An 18,984-nucleotide genomic window follows, 5' to 3' on the forward strand; every position below is an offset into this window, starting at 1 on the left:
CGAATGGTTAAGCTGGGCTCCATGGCGGCTTTTCAGGACAGCAGAGCCACTGCTACACATGGCTTTCATGCACAGGTTTATTGTGCATGTATGAAAGCCATATGTAGCTTTTTTCTAAACCATGGGACAAAGCAGCAGGATCGAGGACAAAGAAGAGCTGCACATCATGCAGTTGGTGTTGGCTACCCCAGTTCATTCTGCTTTCACCAGATGAGTCTGTGCTTGCCCACCCTCTGGCCAGCTGTACAGCAAGCTGGTGCTGAAGGTGGTGGGTGGGAGACTGCAGACAATGGGGCATGCGACACTACTGGCCTATGAGTGTGCTGCGAGTTCTGCCAGAGGTCTTTAATTTGCTGGCTCTGGAGGGTTTCCTTGCCGGGATGCTCAGAGTTCCTGTGTGGGTCATAAGCAGGCCCGATCTTCTGCCCTACCTCATTCCCCAGCCTTGCACAGAAAGCTCTCACGGCCGACAGCTCAAGGGAAACTTCAGAGACCCACTACCGACAGCGCCTGACCTCCTGTCAAAATTCCCTTGGAAAAGGTAGGCATTCCTTTCTCTGCATCGGTCGGAAATGAGCCAGAGACAACATGGCAGCCTAGGTAAATTGCTCTTCTCCATGATCCAGAATATCGGCGATTATTCGTATCTCTACAAAACTTTTGTTCTCAACCTTATTCTACATGTCTACTGCAAGAATAACTAGATCTGACTCACAATCTATATCTTAACAAAGCGCTAAACGCTCGAAGCACAACCTGCCTACGCCTGAGAAAATGGCACCGGGTAAATCTGTTACTTTGGCAGCAGATGTGGTGCTTGATGAGATTAAATCCCTGAGAGACCTTTCTTCTCGACATTACGAGACAACTTGTAATTTACAATGTGAACTTGCAGCTATATCGTCTTCTCTTGCTGCTTTTCAAGTGTGAATAGCGGACTTAGAGGAAAAAATGGATCAAACCTCACTGCATTTAGCACAGCATCAAGGAAACACAGAAAAATGTTTCAAAAAGCTAGAGCTTGAATTAGAAGATCTTGCTAATAGGTCCCGTAGAAACAATATAAGAATTTTGGGACTTAAAGAAGGCACTGAGGGATCGAATATGTCTAATTTTCTTACTAAATGGATTCCGGCTCTCTTAAAAATATCATTTGACCCTCCTCTGGAATTTGAAAGAGTTCATTGTGCTCCGTCACACACAAAACAAGGCCTATACTCTCCGAGGCCTGTGATCGCTAAGCATAGGTGGCTAAGCGTAGGTGAAGCCTAGGTCCAGTGTGTTCCTGTCCAGTGGGTTCCGGTCCCGTGTGTTCCAGTTCAGTGGGCTCCACTCCAGTGTGTACCAGTCCAGTGGGTTGCAGTACAGTGCGCACCCGTCCAGTGAGTTCCAGTCCTGTGTATTCCAGTGCAGAACTCCAGTCCGGGGTTCCAGTCCAGCCTTGCCTCGTCTCTGCTTTGAAGGTGACCTTGCCTGCTACTGCCGCTCCACGGTAGTGGTCCAAGGGCTCACAAACCCAGTGCTTCCAGGGAAGAAGCCTGACAATACTGCTGCCATGAACCTGAGTATGACATCTGAGGCAGGCACAACATATTTTTAAAGATGTTTTTTGATGGTGGGAGGGGGTTAGTGACCACTGGGGGAGTAACGGGAGGTCATCCCTGATTCCGGTGGTCATCTGGTCATTTCGGGCACCTTTTTGTGCCTTAGTCATAATAAAAACAGGTCCGGGTAAAAATGTCCAAGTGTTCGCATAGATGTCCTTGTTTTTTTCGATTATGGGTCAAGGACGTCCAAGTGTTAGGCACGCCCAAGTCCTGCCTTTGCTACACCTCTGACATGCCCCCTTGAACTTTGGCTATCCTTGCAACGGAGTGCATTTGGGGATGTCCTAAATTGGGTTTCTATTATACCAATTTGGACATCATTGGGAGAAGGACGTCCAACTTCTGATTTATGTCGAAAGATGGACGTCCTTCTTTTTCGAAAATTAGCCCAATAGTAACCTATGGAACTTTATAAGTCTAAGTGCTTTGAAAATGAACCCTATATGTTTACAAAATGAGACTATCTACATACCGACAAGCATCAGCTGTTGCCAGAGATTGTGACCAGCAGAGAGAGGGCTCGGTTCCCGGCATTTGAGGCAGGTTCAAAATTTTAAAAAGGAGACTGCTAGAAGGAATGAAAGACAAAATGTCAGCAGGGAGCCCCAAGTGTTAAGAGCCAGTGCATGCTGCTGCTGCTGTTTAACCCATGGGTTTTGAGAAGTACCCTAGTGCAGAAGCCTAAGAACCTAGGGAACTGGGTTCAATTCTCACTGCTGCTCTTTGTGACTCTGGGCAAGTCAATTAACCTCCATTAGCCCAGGTACAAAATAAGTACCTGTATACACTATGTAAATCTCTTTGATTGTAGCCACAGGAAGATGGTATATCAAATCTCATTCCCTTTTCACCCCCTTCTGCTGTCCACCACAGTAGGAATAGATCCTCTCCTCAAGCCCCCCCCCCCCCCCCAGCTGGTGGTAAGTCTCCAGCATTAAGGGCAGGGGTTTGTTGTGCACTATTCTCTTGACACACTGGGTGGGAATACCTAATGACCTCTTCAACATCCGTTTGCCTACATTTAAATATAATTACTGCAAATCTTTGGCAGGCAGGTTGTTTCTCATGCTAGAGCCCTTTGAACATTTTGCGCAGTTTAACACTGGCACTAATCGGCTTTAGTGTCAGCATTAGGTTCTAAGCATCAGCCCATCAGTAAGTGCTTCTCTTTCATTGCAGATGAGGATGCAGGATGGATTCCGGTTCACAGAAAATTGTGAGCCAGTCCACACAAGTGATTTTCACTGCACATTTCTTGCAATTTGCCTCTTCCAGAATATACCCAGATCACATTACCCCAATCCTCAGCTGAAAGAGATCAAATTAATAGAAAAGCTATGACCATCTCTGCATAAAATATCCAGTCACTGCTCCAGTATTACCATTGCATTTTACTTTAAGAGGTAGTAGGGACTCATTACATATAAGCAGCTGAACCAAAATTACATTTAAACGCCCCTGAGACAAAATTCAAACATATTGCAAAATGTTCCTAGACATTCCCAATAGGTTCACCTTATCTAGAGTAAGAGAATCAGGCTCTCTGTAGCATTTAGTTATCTGTTGCAACCATTCAAGCAAATTGTGAACTGATTGAAGAATGAATAACTACTCAAAGCATAAGTGGCTGAATTACATGCATTTGCTTTAAAGTTTAAGTTCTGAATGCTTTTTTTGTTAAATAGTCACTTCAGAAACCAAATCCTGAGCCCTCTTTTCAGGCTGTGCCACTGAAAAATATAAGTATGTACTTGTTGAAAATACTGCACAAAGAATCAGGGTTAATCACCATAGAAATCCAACCAACAAACCATTAAAAAGAGCTAAAAGTTGTCAAAGAGGACAGTAGCTTAAAGGTGACCCAATACTTACAGGTATGCGTTTCTTTGTTAAGCTTTAGAAAATGAAAGAAGGACTGTGGTCCTAGTAAAATGAAGTTACTCTTACGAGAACACATACGATTATTTAATTACATGACACTGACTTGTAAAGAGTCCAGCAAAAATATATTGCTGAAGATAAGTACATAAGTAATGCCACACTGGGAAAAGACCAAGGGTCCATCGAGTCCAGCATCCTGTCCACGACAGCGGCCAATCCAGGCCAAGGGCACCTGGTAAGCTTCCCAAACGTACAAACATTCTATACATGTTATTCCTGGAATTGTGGATTTTTACCAAGTCCATTTAGTAGCGGTTTATGGACTTCTCCTTTAGGAAACCGTCTAACCCCCTTTTAAACTCTGCCAAGCTAACTGCCTTCACCACGTTCTCCGGCAACGAATTCCAAAGTTTAATTAAGTGTTGGGTGAAGAAAACTTTTCTCCGATTTGTTTTAAATTTACTACACTGTAGTTTCATCGCATGCCCCCTAGTCCTAGTACTTTTGGAAAGCGTGAACAGACGCTTCACATCTACCTGTTCCACTCCACTCATTATTTTATATACCTCTATCATGTCCCCCCTCAGCCGTCTCTTCTCCAAGCTGAAAAGCCCTAACCTCCTTAGTCTTTCTTCATAGGGAAGTCGTCCCATCCCCGCTATCATTTTAGTCGCCCTTTGCTGCACCTGTTCCAATTCTGCTATATCTTTCTTGAGATGCGGCGACCAGTATTGAACACAGTACTCAAGGTGCGGTTGCACCATGGAGCGATATAACGGCATTATAACATCCTCACTCCTGTTTTCCATACCTTTCCTAATAATACCCAACATTCTATTCGCTTTCCTAGCCATAGCAGCACACTGAGCAAGATGTAAAAAGACTAGAAGCAGTCCAGAGGAAGGTGACAAAAATGATATGGAGCTTGCACCATAAGACGTATTAGAAGAGCAATGGAAGACTTATAACAGATTAATGAACCACACATGCCCCCGGAATCTATATAAGGCGAAGCGAGTTGCACACATTAAATTGGGCATGAGTTCAATTTACACATACACTTCAATTGAGTAATGAGCCAATCAGTGATGATAATTGGTCGATAAGCTACTGTCTCTGGTCTATCACTTTAGTAATTCTTGCTCAAGTTTCCTATCTTTGGCTCTGCAAGATTAATTTTCCACTTCCTGTCCTAGGTAAAGAGAGTAGCTTTAGTCTTACAGCAGGTTTAATTTGAATTGGAGATTACAGAAACTGCACTATATATTGGTATCCTGCACATTGGGATTAAAGAAATTGCAATATATAGTGGGAATATTTGGTTTTAAAGGAGAAAAGTTAGATTTCTAGCAAAACCTGGATTTTGTTTCAAATTGTCTCACTGCTTGCCCTTCCTAGAGAACATCTTTAACTGTGGTATTTGGCTGAATCACCCACCCTCCCCACACCGCACCCACCCCTGGGTTTTCTAGTCATATATAGGCAACCAAACAACCAATCAACAATAGTCCTCAGCTACATCATAGTACATGTCACGGCCCAGGTTGTGCCATGAGGCCCTGGCGGCACACTGACCTTAAGACCCCAGGGTGGGGGGTTGCGGCATCCCTTGGCATTCCTCGCTGGGGTGAGATGCTGGTGGCACCATTCCAGGACACCTTTATGGGCAGTGTGGGCCGTGATGGCTCAGCCCTGCCAGGATGCAGGGTCTCCTAAGCATATGAGAATGGAAGAGTGGTGCCCTTGTATTCCTGCAATGGGAATTGGGATGCGGCGCCCCTCGCTGATGTCAGACCCTCCCAGCCTATTTCAGGGCAACGGGCCCTGCCACTGACTGCCTTCGTGACAGATCACTTATTCCTAATTGTTGCCCTGTCTGTCTTACCCAGATCCTGCTTGTCTGTCTCCAGCTCCAGCCCTGCCTGGTTCCAGCTCCAGCCAAGTCCGATTGGTCTCCAGCTTCAGTCTTGCCTGGCTTCAGCCCCAATCAAGACTATCTCGTCTCCAGCTCCAGCCAAGTCCACCTTGCCTTGTTCCAGCCATGTCCACCTTGCCTCGGTTCTAGCCTGCATTCCCACCTGGCTTCAGTTCATGCCAAGGTTTCAGCCATACCACAGTTCCTGCCTTGTACCTGGCTGGGGAGCTTGTCTACCACAGTCAGGGTCTGGCTGCAGCCCAAGCACTCACCTTCCCTATATGCATGACAGCAGAACACCTGTGCATGCCATCTGCAACCAATCAAAATGACTTTTAATCAGTGTAATAATTGTGGTGCTTTAGTTCCAAGGCACACCATCTGGCAGCTCAGGTCTTGCCTCATCTGTCTTCGGCTTGCTAGCATAAAAGAGAAGCTCAGCAAACAAGCAGGAATTGAATGCAATTAAAGCACCTTCCATCACTATATATAAACATACAAATTTACCAACACTGCCTCAAAGAATAAAACAACCCAGGAATAGATGGGTCATATTAGGCTCAGGCACATTATGATATGTGACACAGAAGCATCCACCCTCACAATTACTGCCACAACATAACTTTTTCACTGCGTTACAGCATTGTGATGCATAAGAAAAAAGAACTAAGATGGAACCAGAACCAATTAAGTTAACTCAAAAGAAAAGAAAAGACACTCCCAAAGCACAAATAAAACTCAAACCAGAAAACTGTTGCTGCTAGGGGATACCATTAATAGAGGCATTAACTTTGGAACACAGCTCAAGGGGCCCAACAAAGTAAAATGCCAGGCACATACTGTGGTAAACCAGAGAAGAGAATAAGGGTTCTAATACTGATGTTGTTATCCACCTGGGCACAAATGAGCAAGCCATTAACACCCCACATGTAGCAGTGGCGTAGCCAGACAGCCAGTTTTGGGTGGGCCTGAGCCCAAAGTGGGTGGGCACAAAAGTTTCTCTGCTCCGCCCTCCCTCCACCACTATACCCACCATTTCTCCCTCCTCTCCACCCCTATGCCTACCATTTCTCCCCCTCCCCACCTATCCCCTCTGTATGCAGCATGTGTCCCTCCCCTCCACCTCATACACAGCCAAGACTTCTCCCTTCCTCACCCCTCCCCCCCTTTGCTGCATCTCTCCCTTTTTCCCCATGCATCTCCCTCACCCACCAACCAAGCCTCATCTTTCCATCTTCCCTCCCCCCCGTGCAGCTGCTGTGTCCCCCGTCTTCCCTCCCCCATGCGACATCTTTCCTCCATCATCCCTCCCCCCCCCCCCCCCGTGCAGCTGCAGCATCTCACCCTCCTTGCAGGCCTGCCCAGCTGCAGTGTTCCTGACGGCGATTCTACTCGCAGGCTCCGCTCGCAGTCGCAGCGATTCCCACACGCTGTCTGCCGGCTGCCGCTCAACAATCTCCTTGCGCTACTAAGCGCTAACCCGGAAGTCTCTCCTGCAGAGGAGAGACTTTCGGGTTAGCGCTTAGTAGCGCAAGGAGATTGAGCAGCAGCTGGCACTGGCAGGCAGCGTGTGGGAATCACTGCGACTGCGAGCGGAGCCTGCAAGTAGAATCGCCGTCAGGAACTTTGCTGCTGGGCAGGCCTGACCCGAAATTGGGTGGGCCCAGGCCCACCCGTGGCTACGCCCCTGACATGTAGCCCAGAGAGTTTTCCAGGAGTTAGGGGAGGGGTTTAAACCTTTGGTACAGACTGTAGCTTTTTTTCTGAAGTTCTACCTACTTATAGTAAGGGAGAGAAATGACAACAAAATACTGAGAACTTTAATAAATGGCTAAAAGCCTAGTGCTATCAAGAAGGTTTTAAATGCATTAGAGGATGGGGCAATACATGGGGAAAAAAAAGACTATATTGCAGTGATGGGCTGCATCTCACTGTGGCAGGAAAAAGAATCCTTGGTGAGAGATTCAGACAATATGTATCTAGGCGTTTAAACTAGAAGCTGGGGATGGCAGTTGGAACCAGGTCAATTCAGGACGTTACCCTCAGCAAAATACAAGCTTTGACAGTAGTAAAGAAAGCAATAAAAAGAACAATTTAACAATTCACTTCTTAGCAAAACCATAGTAGGTGAGACTAAACAAAATACTATACAGAAGATGAGACTGCCACTGAAATGTAGCTGGAAAGCAATGACCACAAATGCTCACAGTTTAAGCAACAAAATTCATGATGTGCAAGCCCTGATGGCAGGATCATAGCCAGACACCATATTTAGGTTGGGCCTGAGCCCAAAGAGCGTGAGCCTGAAAACTAATCTCTTCCCCACTGTCCTGGGTCGCCTCTGGTGCTCTCCCCCCTCCAATCATACCAAAAGAAATACCTGAGACCTCCTCCCAGTATAAAGAACAATTACACCCTGTGCAGCTGGTGGAAGTGTCCCAGAGTCACTGACATGGCCAAACTCTGCGCATGCATGCAAACTGATTATGCGCAAGAGGTAGGGCAGCAGCGGCTCAGTGACACAGCCCACCTAACACCCATGGTCTCAATATCGGGCCCTTTAAGACTGGACTAATATTACCGTGTGATCGCATTCTCAGTGTCTGTGCCCTATGTTTTGTTTTTTTAGCAGCCTAGCATAAATCAAAGGAAGACTATTCTGTAACACACTACACTTATTTAAGCATGATCCCCCTAATTCTATAAAAGTTGCCAAAATTTGCAAGTGCAATTTAATTGAATGACGAGCCAATTTTAACAAGCAATTATTGGCACTAATTAGGTTTAATCGGAACTTATGTGCATAAATTTAGGCGTGGGATCCGCGTCTAAATTTTATGTGCAAGTTAAAAGAAAAAGGGGCACAGAAATGGGAGGGTCATGGGTGGAATGGGGCACGTTGTTATAGAATACAGGGGATACGTGGCTAATTCTGCCGTGTACATTTGCACCACAATATAGCTGGTGCAAATGGCTACGCCTAAAGTTAAGCATGACTCCTGGATGTAAGTGCTGTTCTATAAACTGTGCCTAACTTTAAGCGTAGCTTATAGAGTAGTGCTTTTTTCGGCCCAAAGCTTTTTAGGCTCCATATACAGAATCTAGCCTGATATGACTAGTGAATGAATTACCACTGTCAATCAGACTGGACTCTACTTTCAAACTCTGCATTGATTTACAAACTGAAAGTACAGAAATACTTTTCACTTTGAAGCCTGCTGTGAGTACAAAACACCCCCAAAACGTTTGCACCTATTTTCTGTTAAGGTTCTTTTTGTATTGGCAGCAACCCGTGTAGATTTTAATTTTTTATAACTTTTTATTTATAATTATTAATAGTCTTAACATTCCAAAAATAAACTTACGAATGATAATGGATAAAAAGGGAAAAATAATTTTTCAAAAGACAAAAGGAAAATTAATCTAATAAACAGTCCACAATCATTTAGAGCCAATATACTAGGAAAAAGAAAAAAAAAAGACTATTTCAGAACAAATACAAGAGACAGAGAAAATGGTTTAGCAGCAATCACAGCTGGTCTAACAGTACGTCAACTAACATACAGGATCATTCAAAGATACAATCAATTCTAGCAGTTTTTTAGGGTCAAGGAAAACATAATTAACACTGTTTAAAGACACCAAGCATCTACAGGAAAATTTAAATCCAAAAGTCCCATTCAAGGCAGGGGCATAGCCAGACTATAGATTTTGGGTGGGCCTAGTCAAGAAGTGGATGGGCACCAAGTGCTCTCTCCCACCTCACCCCCCCCAACAAAAAAATATCTCAGCAGATGAGAAAACACTAATTTCTACCTTTTCAGGCTGCAGCAGGCATGTGCAGAAAACTGAACATGAGCAGGTGCCGGTTTCGTGGAGAGTACTGTTTTCGTTACCATCAAGGGGAAGTCTTCAGCTGGCTGAGCTTGGGATCCCCACCAGCTACCACCAAACGTGTGCTACTGTTGGGTGGGCCTAAGCCCTAAGTGGGTGGGCCCTGGCCCACCCAGGCCCACCTGTGGCTACGCCACTGATTCAAGGACAGGACCCTAGGCTGAAGGGCCAGGAACTCCCTCCTCCTTTTCTGAGTGTCTCTAGACAAATCAGAAAAAATTTGTACTGTAGAACCCCCTCCCCCCCCAAAAAAAGCATTCATATGGTAAAACCCCATGTAGATTTTAAAATGAAATCCATGTGTATTCTTTGTCTCCTCTGATCTAGTATAATTTAGTGTAATTACAAATTGATGAACAGTAAAACAGCAGGGCAATGTACTCAAGAAAAAAGTGCCCTCTGTGATCTTTCTGCTAAATGTGACTAATACTCGAAATGTATTTATTTTATTTATTTATTATGACATTTCTACCCCACATTTTTCCAAGAAAGCTCAGGTTCAATGCGGCTTACATAACAAATTAAGAAGCATTACAAGACAATTATTAATACAAGAACACAACTATTAAAAAAATAAAAATGTCTTTTCATATTAGCTGAACAGAGATCTAAAGAAGAGGGCTTTAAGTATTTATTTATGTTATTTATTTATTAGGATTCATTTACCGCCTTTTTGAAGGAATTCACTCAAGGTGGTGTACAGTAAGAATAAATCAAACATGAAGCAATAGGCAATTACAACAGTAAAATTATTCAAATAACAATGCAAAGTATGGCATAGTATACTACTTACAATGTCAACACACTACGTAATAGATGTGAGCCCTCCAAGGACAGGGAAATACCCAGTGTACCTGAATGTAACTCACCTTGAGCTACTACTGAAAAAGGTGTGAGCAAAATCTAAATAAATAAATAACTAAATAAATTTCAATTGGCAGTGAAGGGTATAAGCAAAGATGGAACATATAGATAGGTAAGAGAGTAAGAGGAGTTAGAAAGTAAGATGACTAATAAGTAAGGTGACTGATTTAAAGAAAGTTGCACATGAGGTCAGAGAGATGGTTAAATACTATCTCAGCTAGGTTAGGAGTGGATAAACATGTCCTGCTGCAGTATGTGCAGCCCGAGTCACTCATTGTGTGTGTGAGTGAGACTAACAATGTTTTTCTAGTCATGTAAAGGACTTTGAAAACTGTCCTTAGAGGGAATAATTTTATGTGTTGATTTACATTTTTTTTTTTTGGCAGTTCATTGGGGTCAGCTGTTACCCTCAGAAGTGTTTGGTACGATTTGCTGTGGAAAGTCTACCAAAGGACAATTTTAGATTTTTGTTCACTTTAAAGGACCTTGACCCCTGAGGCAGGCCCACATTACGCCAAAACACGACCCGTGTCGGGTCCTTTTTTATTAAAGATTATACCATTGTTCCAGCCTTGGAGGCCTTTTTGTGCTTTTTTTGTTGTCTTTACATTAGAAATAAGCATTTAGAAAACTGCCCAAGAGTATACAGGTATCTACTGCTGACATATAGCCTGTATTTTTATGCTGTATATGTGTAGGCATTCCTGGGGGAATAGAGACTCCCTGGGAAGCCCAGTCCTTTACAGACAATTGAGACTGTAGGTACCCTAAGGTAAACCCTTGGAGGAAGCAGGCCCACCTTTCTCATCCTCAGGAGAAACAGGTAAATAGCAGGAATGGTACCTTGAGAAAGAGAAAGCTTCCAGTACTCACCCTTAGAAGAAGTGGGCAAAAAGTAGGACTGAGACAGAAGGCTAAGGATAGGTGTAGAATGGGGGGTGGAGTCTGGGGAGAGCTCTTCAGTGTAATCTGGAGCTCCCTCAGCTCCCAGGAGAGAAAAGACTTTCCCTGCGCACACAATTCTGGAATGTGTTGCCGCGAAACCTAAAAACGATCTATGAACAAGCCAACTTCCAAAGTCTACTGAAGACCCATCTCTTCAACAAGGCATACAACAAGGATCAACAAATATGAACTCCTGTACATATACCCAGAACTGCCCTTACAATATCTGACTGCCAAACCACTATCATGTTTTTTCACTATTACTAAATGCACATTTTCCATATAATTCTTAGACAATTCTTAAATATTTCTTACTACAATTGCTTGCTAATGTACTATCATGTTCTACCATTCATGTTACCCCAAATCCTTCTGTTATACTAAATGTATACTTTCTCATGTATTCTCACTATTCATGATGTATTGTAAGCCACATTGAGCCTGCAAAAAAGGTGGGATACAAATGCAACAAATAAATAAATAAAATAAAAACAGGGAATGATTTCCTGCTTGGATTGCAGCTGTTGTTTGGTTGTCTGTATTTAGCAGGAGACAGGGCAAGGTGACTGTGCATCATGTGGGGTGGGGTGGGGTCAAAGGCAGCAATCATTTTATTTTTTTTTTGTCCTCTTTTTTGTCTCTGCAAATATGGTAACCATAGTCTTGGGGCCCACCTTCTGGAGAGGACCTTCATGACTAGAGGGGGGGGGCACCATAAAGCTGGGGTGAGCTGGAAGTTTGGGGGAGGGGTGTCACCATCAGGGTGGGGGTTGAGTTGGATGTTTGGGTGCAAGCACTGGAAGGGTCTGATGTTGGGGGCAGTGGCGTAGGAAGGGGGGCGGTCCACCCCGGGTGCACGCCGCTGGGGGGTGTCGGCTCCGCGCCTGGTGCACTGCCCTCTCTGCCCCGGAACATGTTACTTCCTGTTCCGGGACAGAGAGAGCACTGAACCAGCGCGGAGCCGACACACCCCAGCAACATGCAGTTGGGGCGGATCGGCCCTCCCGCCCATCCCTCGCCGCAGGTATGCGCTCCGGGGGGGGGGGGAGATATGCGCTCCGTGGGGGTGCGCTCCAGCAGGAGGAGGGTGCGCCGTGCTGCACTCGGGGGGGGGGGGGTGCGCAGCAGCGACCTGCCCCGGGTGTCAGCTCCCCTTGCTATGGCTCTGGTTGGGGGTAATGCCTGGGGAGAGTTTATAATGTTGTGGAGAAGGATCAAGATATACGGGGAGTGGATGCTGTTGAGAGCAATAATTCTACAAAGCTGCTCCCACACATATGTGGGGATGGCCTGCACATTTTTATTCTGCAGCTTTGTAAAATCACTGCTGCCATGGAACACGGAGAGGCATGAAGGTGCAGACCTGTGTTTGCAGAGCCTTTGAAAAGTACTGTGGGAATTTTCCATGTCCTGATCTGGACATGCTAATTCCACTTTCCACATCTTTTAAAAAATAGGGCTCCACATCTCTCAAAAATTAATTTAACTCATTAGAGGAAAACGAGGCAGGCACTGGGAAGAAATATGCTTTAATTACTTCTATAAATAATGCATAGATAGAAAAAATTAAATTATATTCTAAATAGATCTCAAAACTGCTGAGTATCTTGCAGTTAATCTTTATGGCAAAGTCTTTCTATGAACTTTGTATGCCCTCATATTTTGATGGTAACTATCACAAGTAGGTTGGAGAACTGAAGAACAACGTTAGTCATTGAACCGTTCATCTACAGAGGCAGGGCTGCCGAGAGACTGGGCCAGGCCCGGGACAAGGCCGCCCCCGGGCCCCCCCCCCCCCCACCTGAGGTCACTGGGCCCTCTCTCCACCCCCGGGCCCTCTGCACTGACCTTAAGCTCCTCACCTTCGAAAGTGCAGCAAGCAGCGGCAGACCACTCCTTCTGTGTCCCGCCCTCGCGGAAGTTACGTCAGGAAAGGGTGGGACATGGAAGGAAGGAGTGGTCTGCCGCTGCTTGCTGTGCTTTTGAAGGTGAGGCGCTTAAATTCAATGACAGGGAGCGACAGAGGGCGGGCGGGTCGGACTGCGGCAGCGGTGCCGGGCCCCCCCCCCCCCGGAGGCCCAGGCCCGGGGAATTTTGTCCCCCCTGTCCCCCCCTCTTGTCGGCCCTGAACAGAGGCACACATTATCCATTTTACAAAAATGCACTTAATTTTTATTTAGGATTTTTATAGCACAGGGGCGGGCAACCTGCTACTCATGGGCTGAATGTGGACTGCCATTGAAATTTATATGGCCACCGAGACCATGGGAAGAGAAAACATCATTAACTAGAGTTTGGGACAATTTAAATACTGTATTTCACAACTGTTTTCAGAATATCCACTGTAGCAATTTGTTTCCATTGTTTTTAGTTAAATTTTTACTTATTTATTACAGTTGGTCTGTGAAGCTCTGTGCATTTCAGGTTCCAACATTACATAATGTGGCCCGCTAAGGATAGTACTGACATTCGTGTGGCCCTCTGTGTATAAAGTTGCCCACTCCTGTTATATCAGGAAAAATGGGCGTTAAAGTACGCAGCCACATTTACATAAAGTGAACCACAACGGCTGCACTTACCTTGCACATTAGAAAAGAAGGTGAAGTATGTTGGACATGGAATCACTACAATTTGTCCTATTGATGCTGAGGGCCAGCAGGTAATGTTATCAAACATCTTTCTGCATCCTGGAAAGCAAAATGAGAAACCTTTACAGCAACCAGAACACATCAGATCAAATGTCCCCAGTTATACAACAATCTGAAACTGATGTTCAATGAAAACCTGAAACCCACCACTTTAGCTTAATTGGCATGGAAATTAGGGACATGTACACATGCTGTTTTTCAGTTCAGGTGCTTTATTTCCACTTTTTCTTTCATTGGAATATCTTTTGTTCATTTACTTTACAAAGTTTTGTTTCTAGCATACACTGGGGTCCTTTTACTAAGCCGCGTAAGCGTCTACGCGTGCCCAATGTGCGCCAAAATGGAGTTACTGACTGACTACCACATGGCTCTTGCGGTAATTTCATTTTTTGCGCGCGCCCGATACAAGCGTCTGAAAAATATTTTTTATTTCAGGCACGCGTATTGGACGCGCGCAAAGTGGCTTTTGGCACACGTAGGTCATTACCGCCCGGTTACCGCATGAGTCTTTACTGCTAGGTCAATGGCTTGCAGTAAGGTTTCTGACCCAAAATGGATGCGCAGCAATTTTCATTTTGTCGCACGTCCATTTTTGTCCAAAATTTTTTTAAAAGGCCTTTTTTACAGGAGAGCTAAAAAATGGATCGGTGCATGCCCAAAACCCGCGCCTACACTACCGCAAGCCATTTTTCTGCGTACCTTCGTAAAAGGAGGATTTGGGGGGCTCAGCACCCAAGGTAAGGGAGCTATGCACCTGGGAGCTTTTTTTGTATTTTTTAAACATTTTTAGAAGTGCCCCCTAGGGTGCCCTGGCATGTGAGGGGGACCAGTGCACTAAAATGCTGGCTCCTCCCACGACCAAATGCCTTAGATTTCGCCGTGTTTGAGCTGGCCGGCATTTTTTTCCATTATCGCTGAAAAACAAAAACGGCAATCTCAAACCCAGCGAACTCTGGCATTTGGCCGGGCTAAACCGTATTATCGAAAAAAAAGATTGCCGGCTGTTTTTTTTTGATAATACGGTTCCGGCCAGCTGTTGCGCCGCTGTCAAAATGGATCGCTGGCGATCTATTTCACCGGCGACGTTCGATTATGCCCCTCCACGTTACTATGTTATATGGAGCAACAAAAACTTCACACAAATTTCTTTTAGGAAAATTTCTCTTAGAGGGTGGATTAATTTTCTCAATCATTGAATTTCTCCATTTATTTTTAATTTCAAGCATCCTTTGTGCCCCAATATTCTTTCTTTCTGCTCCACATATATACATCAATCAATCACAACTTTCACAAATCACATAACATTTTACCATGTCCCCCCATATATACACTACATTAACCAGGACATTAACACATGCTTCAAACCAGCATGTTGATAGCCCTGGGAAATGTGGAAATGTACATGCACCTATATATCACCAAGAAATACCGGCTGAGTCTTGGGTTTCTAATTTGGAAAATAAGCATGGGGCTTGTACTGTCCAGAAGGCCTGTAAGCTAGTTGATAAAGTTTCCCTTGGAAACGGTCAGGGGGAGGGACGTGTATGCTTTATGCCTGCATAAAAAGTATGTATGTGAAAATGCATAAAGAGATTTCAAAATGAAAACTCTATATATGACCCCCTTCCATATGACCTAACCCTGCCTCTTTCCCCCCATGGCTAAAACTATATGCGCTCTCCACCATATGAGATGGAACAATTTTCTAACAAGTCTTTTATGTGGGCAGACACCCACATAAAAATTCTAAAAATCACTCACAGAGTTTATAGGCAGAAGAAATGGGGGAATCCCTAGATGTAGATGAATTAGAGCCTGGGGAAAAAGATCTGAAGAGTTCACTGGAATTAGCACAGAATAGTAGAATCTTAATGAAGCCCTTAAAGACAAGACTTTTTTTAGTTACATTTGTACCCCATGCTTTTCAATGTGGCTTACATGGGGCAATGGAAGATTAAGTGACTTGCCCAGTCACAAGAAGCTGCCTGTGCCTGAAATGGGAATTGAACTCAGTTCCTCAGGACCAAACTCCACCACCCTAACCACTAGACCACTCCTCCACTCAAAGGCTCAGAAGTTACTGTGACTTAGAAGCACAATCAATGAAAGTGGCTCAACAGGTCATCACACCAAGGAGCAAGCTAAAAAATTTTAAAAAGCAGTTTCATCATGCCACAGAAAGACTGCCAAGGGCTTTCGATTTTTGAGAGGGAGATTTCAGTACATGCCCCAGCCACACCCACTCTGCCTTGGTTCTACCCATTCTGCCTTGGCTCCGCCCACTCTGCCCTATGTCATCTTTTTTCTTTTGATGTAGGCATAGAAAAAAAAAAGATTTTAAATACTTCCAGGTTTCAACCTAATACATGTTTAATGTGAGATATAAATGATATAAATAAGTAAATAAATAAATTGATAGAAACTCTGAATGTTGAGCACCTGATTCTCATAACATGATGTCTGTTATAGAGGCCCTTTACCTTGAGAAAAAAAAAAATCTCTGCTCAAATATAACAGTGCTAAGGTGTCCCTATAACCAGCCCCTCCAAATGACACACTGATTACAATTTCTAACAAATTACTACTCTACCTATGAAAAGTTATTCCCTTATTATACTTCCTCTGTGTACATCTGTATACTGCACAAGCCAGCATATTTGAAATTATAAGTGAGATTAAATAAAAATGCTACCAACAATAAAGAATGACAACGTGGATGCAGCAGCAGCTCGTAGGTTTGCTTGCTTTGTTTTGAAGGGAAAACAGAGACTAACCTATTGGCTTCAACTTTGATTCCATCCCATCTCCCTCCTGTTTTCATGCAACCTCTGCAGCAGCCGCAAAAACAAAAAAAAAAAGCAAATGCGGGGCCGTAGCAGCCTTCAGGCATGCGCTGTCGACTCTGCTCGTCCTGTGCCCCCCCGCTGACGTCAACTTTGAGTTCCGGGGACCAGCGGAACTGACACAGTAACATAGTAGATGACGGCAGAAAAAGACCTGCACGGTCCATCCAGTCTGTCCAACAAGATAGACTCATATGTGCTACTTTTTGTGTATACCTTACCTTCTATTACTACTACTACTACTACTATTTAGCATTTCTATAGCGCTACAAGGCATACGCAGTGCTGCACAAACATAGAAGAAAGACAGTCCCTGCTCAAAGAGCTTACAATCTAATGTTGTACCTGTCCTTTTCAGGGCACAGACCGTATAAGTCTGCCCAGCACTATCCCCACCTCCCAACCACCAGTCCCGCCTCCCAACCACCGGCTCTGGCACAGACTGTATAGTCTGCCCAGCAACATCCCCGCCTCCCGCCACTGGCTCTGCCACCCAATCTCGGCTAAGCTCCTTAGGATCCATTCCTTCTGACCAAGATTCCTTTATGTTTATCCCAAGCATGTTTGAATTCTGTTACCGTTTTCATTTCCACCACCTCCCGCGGGAGGGCATTCCAAGCATCCACTACTCTCTCTGTGAAAAAATACTTCCTGTCATTTTTCTTGAGTCTGCCCCCCTTCAATTTCATTTCATGTCCTCTCGTTCTACCGCCTTCGCATCTCCGGAAAGGTTCGTTTGCGGATTAATACCTTTCAAATATTTGAACATCTGTATCATATCACCCCTGTTTCTCCTTTCCTCCAGAGTATACATGTTCAGGTCAGCAAGTCTCTCCTCATACGTCTTGTAACGCAAATCCCATACCATTCTCGTAGCTTTTCTTTGCACCGCTTCAATTCTTTTTACATTCTTAGCAAGATACGGCGTCCAAAACTGAACACAATACTCTAGGTGGGGCATGCCTGAAGGCTGCTGTGGCTCTGAACTTGCTTTATTGTTGTCGTCGTTTTGCCGCTGCTGCTGCATTGGTGAGAAAAACAGTGATTCCTCATCTCAGCGGGAGACTTTTCCATTTTGGCGGGAGTGCGGGAGATGGCCCACTGAATGCGGGAGACTTGGCAGGTATGTGTACCACAACTTAACTTCCTGCTCCCCATCAGCAATACAAACTAAACCTCTGTGCTGGAATGTAAACAAGAAGTGACTCCTCCACCTCCCTCCCCCCTCCACTCCCAACCCCCACACTGATCCAAATATGATCCTCTTCTATTCACCTTGCATAACTTGCTGCGCTGACCTTTTCAAAGGCTTCCTGTGGCTAAAATAGCTACTTCCCAGCCTGTGTCCCTAGATAACTGAGTTCTTTCAAAACAAATTCATCTATTTTTGTAGCTAGCTATTAAAGCCATTAAGTGTGTACAACAGATATAGTCCTTTGCCTCACTAAACAGGAATCATAAATGTTAAACCTTGAATAATGTGAGCACTTGCTGTCCTTAGGCAGCAGGCCAGCCCTGAGCTTCATTCATTTAACAATCCCGAAAGCTACAAACCGAATTACTCCCATCAGATTTGATCATGCAACACAGTTCAGCTTCTTCTTGCACGATAGCTAGGCACTGACCTCCAAAACCACTTCCATATATTGCTCCTACTTCTATGAACTTGCAATGCATGCACAATTTTACACTTAGCACACAAAGCTGTGCGCACAAATTGTAGAATACTTATAAGCAGGGGCGTATCTGTGTGGGGCCACAGGGTACCTGGGCCCCCGCAGATTTCGCCTGGACCCCCCTACTGCCGTCAACCCTCCCCCCGCCGTCGCCGTGGGCTACCTTTGCTGGCGGGGGACCCCAACCCCCGCCAGCCGAGGTCCGCTTCCTCCTGCCACTGCCTTTAAAAATATTCCTTCAGCTGGCGGGGGACCCCAACCCCCACCAGCCGAGCCGAGGTCTTTTAAGTTCTTCTTCATCCTCCGTACTGTTCAAAGCTGCTGAATCCAGTTTCGGAGTCTGACGTCGCAGCACATTGTACGTGCAGGATGTCAGACTCACAGAAACAGAGTCTGTGAGTCTGACGTCCTGCAAGTACAACGTGCAGCGACGTCAGACTCCAAAACTGGATTCAGCAGCTTTGAACAGCACGGAGGACAATCGAAGAAGAACTTAAAAGACCTCGGCTCGGCTGGTGGGGGTTGGGGTCCCCCGCCAGCTGAAGGAATATTTTTAAAGGCAGTGGCAGGAGGAAGCGGACCTCGGCTGGCGGGGGTTGGGGTCCCCCGCCAGCAAAGGTAGGTGACGGCGGCAAGGGGGGTGACGGCGGCTGGGGGGTCGGCAATGGCGGCGGGGGGGGGGGGGGCTATAATGTGCCCCCTCACTCTGGC

The 18,984-nt window shown here is 45.2% G+C and overlaps 1 protein-coding gene across 1 annotated transcript in view; it reads right to left on the minus strand.

The window, feature by feature from the left end:
* The window catches only part of VIPR1 (vasoactive intestinal peptide receptor 1), a 598,917-nt gene that overhangs the window by 288,061 nt on the left and 291,872 nt on the right, over positions 1 to 18,984 (minus strand). The window contains exon 3 of the mRNA XM_030197713.1: positions 13,686 to 13,793. Coding sequence (XP_030053573.1) covers positions 13,686 to 13,793 — 108 coding nt within the window. The remainder of the gene's footprint in view (positions 1 to 13,685; positions 13,794 to 18,984) is intronic.

Source organism: Microcaecilia unicolor, chromosome 1 (genome assembly GCF_901765095.1).
Source record: "Microcaecilia unicolor chromosome 1, aMicUni1.1, whole genome shotgun sequence".
Lineage (NCBI taxonomy): Eukaryota > Metazoa > Chordata > Amphibia > Gymnophiona > Siphonopidae > Microcaecilia > Microcaecilia unicolor.